Below are 6000 nucleotides of genomic sequence, written 5' to 3' on the forward strand. Positions count from 1 at the left end.
GTCACATTTGGTTTTACTCTCTTCCAAAAAAGTAATAACCGTGGGAGCAATGAAACCCAAAATGTGTAATAGTCATTGTACAAAAGAGAGGAAAAGAAAGTGCTCTAAACTATATAACTGCATGTATATTTAAGTGTATAAGATAGAAAATGATATCACAGAGTTTTATTGGATCATTGAACAGAACTGTTTGCAGTATCATTGTTGGAATGTCCACTTTACAAGCTTTAATTTTGTGACTTGAACAATTATTTCTAAGATGACAATATGTAATCCATTAACTAGTGATTTCCTACTGTTCATTTTTTTTCTGTAAATCTGTATAACTTGTACCCTTTCTCTGCTTTTTTTTTCTTTTCTCCTTAAATAAAATTTTAAAAAAATGTTATGTAGGAATTTCAAGATACCCATTTGACCATCTCTGAGACTGATTTCAGAGTCACTGAATGAGAACTGATTGACAAGGAACTGGAGGGATCAAGTAGAGATCAAGCCAGCTAAATATTCCTGCAGGGGTAATAGGTAAGTTACAATAGGAGCTGCTGGATCCTCTGAGACTGGGGCTGCCCTGCTCCCCCATGCTAATTTCATACATGCTAACCAGAAATAGAAATTCACCAGCATAGCACCCTTACCCTATAGCCTAGCATTCGAAGCCTGTGTAGCACAGCCTCAACTTTCCTCTCCACTCTTATCTTTTCTATCTTGCACTTCAGCCAGCCTTCACTCCCACCCTGAGATGACCCCTCATATATTCTTGGCCATGGTGCACAACTGGAATACTATCTCCCCTCCCAAGCCTACCCATACCCTTCCGGTCCAGAACAGCTAAACTCCAATCACAGCCAACCTTCCCTAAGCACTTGGTAAGGCGCTCCTCGTAACTTTACAAGCACTTATTGCCTCTCCCTTCCATTTCACACATCTTTCTAATGACACTAATGAAAATCAGAGCCTGTTTGTCTAAGCCATATCCCATGCCAGGCTTTCTAGGGGCATGAATATATTTGGTTTTCAATCATGATATGAAATGAACATCATTATTTTCATTTGACAGATGAGAAAACTAAGGCTTAGAGAGTTGCTGAAAGACACACAGCAATAAACTGAAACACAGAATTCCACAGCTAAGAATCCTAACATCTAGGGTGCCAGGTACTACATTCCTACATTCCTAGGCATGACTATCTTAGGCATTAGAAATACAGGGATGAAAAAAGATAGAGTCTCTGCCTAGAGTCTGTTTGGAAGAGATATACAAAGAGAAAAATTATTGAATAACTAAGCATGAGCCATTACAAAAATAACAAGCCCAGGAGAGAAGGTGATTGATCACTCATCATAACAAATTTGCTCCATTTTGTCCCCTAACCAGCAGTCTCTCCCATACACAGCAAGGGTTCTACTGCTATGGTGGAGATGGCCATATGAACACAATGTCAGTGAAAGCCCTAGAATATCTATCTAGCTCATGTGTCAAATTGGCCATCTGGGGTGCTTTTAGTTTCAACAAAGAGATATAACAATGGATAGAACTTGTCCCAGCATGACAATGAGGACCTTTGGTGATTAAAGTTCCTGGCAGGCAGAAGTATTGGTTCATACATCTAGGTGACCCCTACAGAGCTGAGCATTATGCCTCACACTGAGTGGCCCCAGAAAAACAGTGCTGATTAATGGTAGAGACTTCAGCTGTCTAGGGACAGGCAGTCTCAGACGGTCACTGAGGACATGGAGGGTGGCACGGCCTAAGGTTTTCCAATCTGTCTTTCATTCATCATCTCCTGCCTGCTAAAAATACGGAGAATATATGTTTTTCCTTCTTTGAGCCCCAAAGGCCAGAATGCACAAATTTCCCCAGAAACTTCTGAGATGTTATGGCCTTCAAATGTGAAAAAGTTTTACTTCTTGATTCTATTTCCCTTTTTTCATTTTTCTACCATACCCTTGACTGACATAGGGCCAGACACAAGTGCTGAGCTCCTAGAATATTAGGGACCCCTGGGATCAGATCCTAGGTCCCAATTTCTCCTGAATTCAAGACTACTGTTCCAAATGCCTTGTCTGACAGTAACCTGACTGTTGCAGACTTATTTCAGGAGATGACAGAGGAGACCATAGATATAAACTTTCATCTACCATCTTCAACGTAGGGCTAGCTCCCTCAGAAGGGAGCTAAATGCTTCTATACACGGCATCCTATGCTCAGAGCTACACAGTCTCTGTCCACTCCCTTTGCCCATTCTAAATCCAGTGTCCAGAGAACGTATGAAAGCAAGAACCATGTGGGCCAAGGTCATGAGCTTTCCCCTTACTCACCTCTAAATTTTCAGCCTCCCTACCACTGACCTCCCTCAAGCCCTGAGCCATCACCACTGCCAGATAGGGTGCAACAGTGAAGAGAGAGCTTTCCGGAACTGGGTCAGTTTCTTCCTCTGCAAGGTCTTTCAGTGGGCTCTCTGCAGAGGAACCCTAAGCTTATCATAGCTAAAGTGGCAGGACTTGGGTGTTCTGCACACTTCTGGGCAAAGCACCCTGACTTCTGAGCTGCTTGCCTAGGGATTTGCCTTATCTTGTCCTTGGGGTTTAGGGGACCCAGAGGCTCTTGTTCCAGTTTAGGTGGATAACCTTACTAACCACCCCACGGTGGGCCAGCGGAGATTGCTCCACTGTATCCTCCAGACCCTTCCAATGACACCTCACTCTGCCATGCGGCCAGAGACTTCACACACTCACCCAAGTCCTCTGCTCCGAGGAGCAGGCCAGTTCTTGGCCAATACTGACCTAATGCTGCCTAGGCTGTATATGCTGATACCTGAACCAAAACTACTGCCCCATTGAGAGTAGTATTCTTTCCTACACTGGTTTGTTTCTCTTAGTGTGTTTCTCTTTCCCCAAAGGCCTCCCGCTCTGTCAGCTCCTGGCTCAGAGAACCTGCCCACAGACTCAAGGTGCAGGATTTAGAGTCTCTTTGCCTCTGTTTGTCACATTCTCTAGCCTGCTGATGCTCCTTCAAGCTCTCTGAATCTCCACCTCCACTCCTGGGAACCATCAAAGATCAGAGTTCCTCAACCAATTGGGGGCCCCAATTCTACTCTTCCACCCACGCACCTATCCCTGTCCAAAGTCCTGTCTCGATTTCTCGCGTCACCAAGAACCCCAAACTTGCTTTCTCCATGAGCCCTGGTTGGCTCCCTCCAATGCTCCAGTCTTGTCCCCTTCCATCGTTCTGTTCTCCTAGGTGGCTTTGTCCACTTCCAGTACCGCGTTGTACCACAAGTGGCTTCCTAAGTCCAAAGCCTCATCCTGACCCCGCACTCACCGCCCCCATTCTTGTAGCAGAGGAAGGGGAAGCGCCACACGTTGGCCAGGTCCACCGCGAAGCCGACCACCGACAGCAGGAAATCGATCTTCTTGCCCCAGGTCTCCCGAGGCTGCGCGTCCCGGTCCCGGGGAGCCAGGAGGCACTGGACGCCGTTGTGCTCCTTCACTACCAGCAGATCAGCGGTTTTGCATCCCCGAGAGGGTTGCAAGGACTCCGGGTCCGCCCCGCTGTTCTCGGGTTGCACCTGCGGGTTCATCCGCGCCAGAAGAATGGGTGCGGCCGGCGAGAGGGACTTCATGTGTGCTGGCGAGAGCACGTCGAAGCTCTGCTTGAAGAAAAGGAAAAGAGGTTCTCACTCAGGGCTCCTGCCTGCCTGGGCCAACTTTAACCACCCAGGAGCACCGCGGGCATCGGAATCCGCGGGCTCTGAGCAGACTCAGTGTTACCAGAAAGGGGGCGCGACTGTTGGAAAACGAAGGACTCGGGGTTGCAACGCGAGGGACCGAGGCAGACCTCGGATTGGAGACCGCCCCTGAGCGCCTTGCGGGTCGCTGAAGACCTCGCCAAGCTTGCTAAGGGTCACCGGCGCTCTGCAGCCCCTAAACGTCTGGGTCCGGGCTCCCGAATCTGAAGTTTCCCACGCAGTGAGAGGACCCAGTGCAGCCAGTTTGCCGCCAGGCGTCCCAGCTCGGGTGTGCGCCGCCTCCGACAGCCAGGCGCTGGCCAGTCTACCCTTCGGCTCACGGACACTCCTCCTGAGGTTCAGCAGGGCCTCCCGCCCACCTAGCCTGGTCCCGCGACACCGACACTCACATGTCCTGCAGCTGGGGGATCCGCACGCCAAGCGCTCTGCTCTGCGGGCTGTGGGATGCCACCCGGCCGGGCTCCGCCGCGTGGCACTGGGGCGCGGCTAGAGGCGCTGGGCAGCCGGCCGGACGGACGCAGGCTGGCTCTTCTGATCGCACCGGGCGGGGGCCGGGCTGGTAATGTAGCCTGTGCCCCAGGTAACGCGCCGATTGCATTAACCCAGCTCCCAGCCCGCTCGGTCTGGAGCCTGTTAGCGCTAATGGAGACTGACAGGGCAGCCGGGGATGGGCAGGGGCGGGGGCGCGGCGCGGGCTCCTGGGCGTCGGGGCCAGGCTCCCAGGACTCCGGGGACCCAGGGACCCGCTGCTTACTTTTCCTCTCTATCCTGGAGTAGCACACAGCTCTCCTAAAGTCACCAGGCTCTGACTTCTGACCGAAGGGAGACAGAATCATAGATTCTGAAAACTAGGATCCGAGTCCCATCAAAAGGGACTGCCAAAGGACCACAGAAAGCAGCGACCCAGGAGCACAAGCGCTGTCATTTGCTGTCATCAGGCCACTTAAGTTACCCTAATCAAGCCCGTCGATGAAATGGGAACATTTTGCTGGATGCCCAGGGCTGTGATTTTTGTCCGTTTTGTTTTGTTTTTCTGGTTCTAGGTGCCGAAAGGTCACAGCCCAGTATTTCCTTCCCAGGTCTCTGTTCCAGCAGCCAACAGAACTTTTGACACCGTGACCGTTTTCCTGTGAGGCTGAGAACGGATCGCCTGTTTACTCCTCCGTTTGTTTCTGCACCCTCCTCGTATGTGGCAGTCTGGGTTCTAGAGTCTCACGAGTGGACAATAGCCCCAGATATTCCTGACAACATACTTTTCATTCAGCAAGGAAGACAAGGGGAAACAGGAAACGTGATAAATATACACACTATAACGTAAGGGAGGAAGTAATCTGTGCCATGAGAGAGTAAAACACGGTGAGGGATGAGGGGCTTGGGTTTCAGTTTGATTAAGGGGGGAAAGAATTTGAAATGGTAACGTTTCCATACATACAAGCCTCAGTCACTTGGACCCAGTGGTTGCTAGCTCCTCAGTTGCCTTATCCACTGATTAATTCACCCATCCATCAAAGAGAGTCTGATCACTGCCACATGCTGGAACAGAGCCACTAGGGAAGCTGGGAAGGTGGTGTCTGCCATCCACGAGCACCCAGTTCAGGGCACAGAGCTGCCCAGCACAGTAGTCAGGACTGGCTGTGCCCACAGGAGCATGGTAGTGAAGCAGAGTTGAATCAGCAGGTGAAGATGAAATGGGTAACAATTTGTATAAACTCAGCAACACTGAGTTTTCCTGTTTTCAATACTCCAAGTTTGAACGCATTCCCAGGCCCTTTAGCTTTGCTGTTTCCTCTGCTTGAGAAGTTTAGATTTCAGTCCAGAGGTCCTTTCTCAACCTCGTTATTGTAAAATACACCTTCACTATCTATCACAGCACCCTACTCTATTCTCTTCATTACATCACTACCCAGATTTACTTGTGCTTTTGCATCACTCCATCAGCAACATATGAGCTCTGTGAGAGCAAAGACCTGTTTGCCCTACGTGCCACTGTGCTCCCAGCACCTGGAACTTGCCAGGACGCCAACTGGTGGTGAGGTAAGTGAATGAATGAGTCAGTAAATGAGTCAGTCAAACATGTAAGTGTTTCCACCATTTTTATCAGTGGAACCAGCACGACAGAGGTCCTCTGGGTAAGATGCAGAAAGAGGAAGGGAAACTTGGAGACCAGTAAGCTTGTCCTGGGAATCAGGGGTGGGAGGCCAGGGGCAAGGTGGTGCAGAGGTTGTAGCACAAGAACTAGAATCGGAGATTT

General features: G+C 49.8%; 1 protein-coding gene across 2 annotated transcripts in view; it reads right to left on the reverse strand.

Annotated features, from left to right (window-relative positions):
* The window catches only part of Slc6a2 (solute carrier family 6 member 2), a 49483-nt gene extending 44766 nt beyond the window's left edge, over positions 1-4717 (reverse strand). For both annotated transcript variants that reach the window (XR_010046917.1, XM_023560645.2), the window contains exons 1-2: positions 4139-4717; positions 3323-3650 (exon numbers count right to left, since the gene is read on the reverse strand). Coding sequence is in view for 1 of the 2 variants with exons in the window: in XM_023560645.2 (XP_023416413.2) it covers positions 3323-3650; positions 4139-4585 (775 nt within the window). In the remaining variant the exon portion in view is untranslated. The remainder of the gene's footprint in view (positions 1-3322; positions 3651-4138) is intronic.
* Positions 4718-6000: the final 1283 nt, after the last annotated feature.

Source organism: Cavia porcellus, unplaced genomic scaffold (genome assembly GCF_034190915.1).
Source record: "Cavia porcellus strain 051 isolate PalLab524CR breed Dunkin Hartley unplaced genomic scaffold, mCavPor4.1 scaffold_4, whole genome shotgun sequence".
Lineage (NCBI taxonomy): Eukaryota > Metazoa > Chordata > Mammalia > Rodentia > Caviidae > Cavia > Cavia porcellus.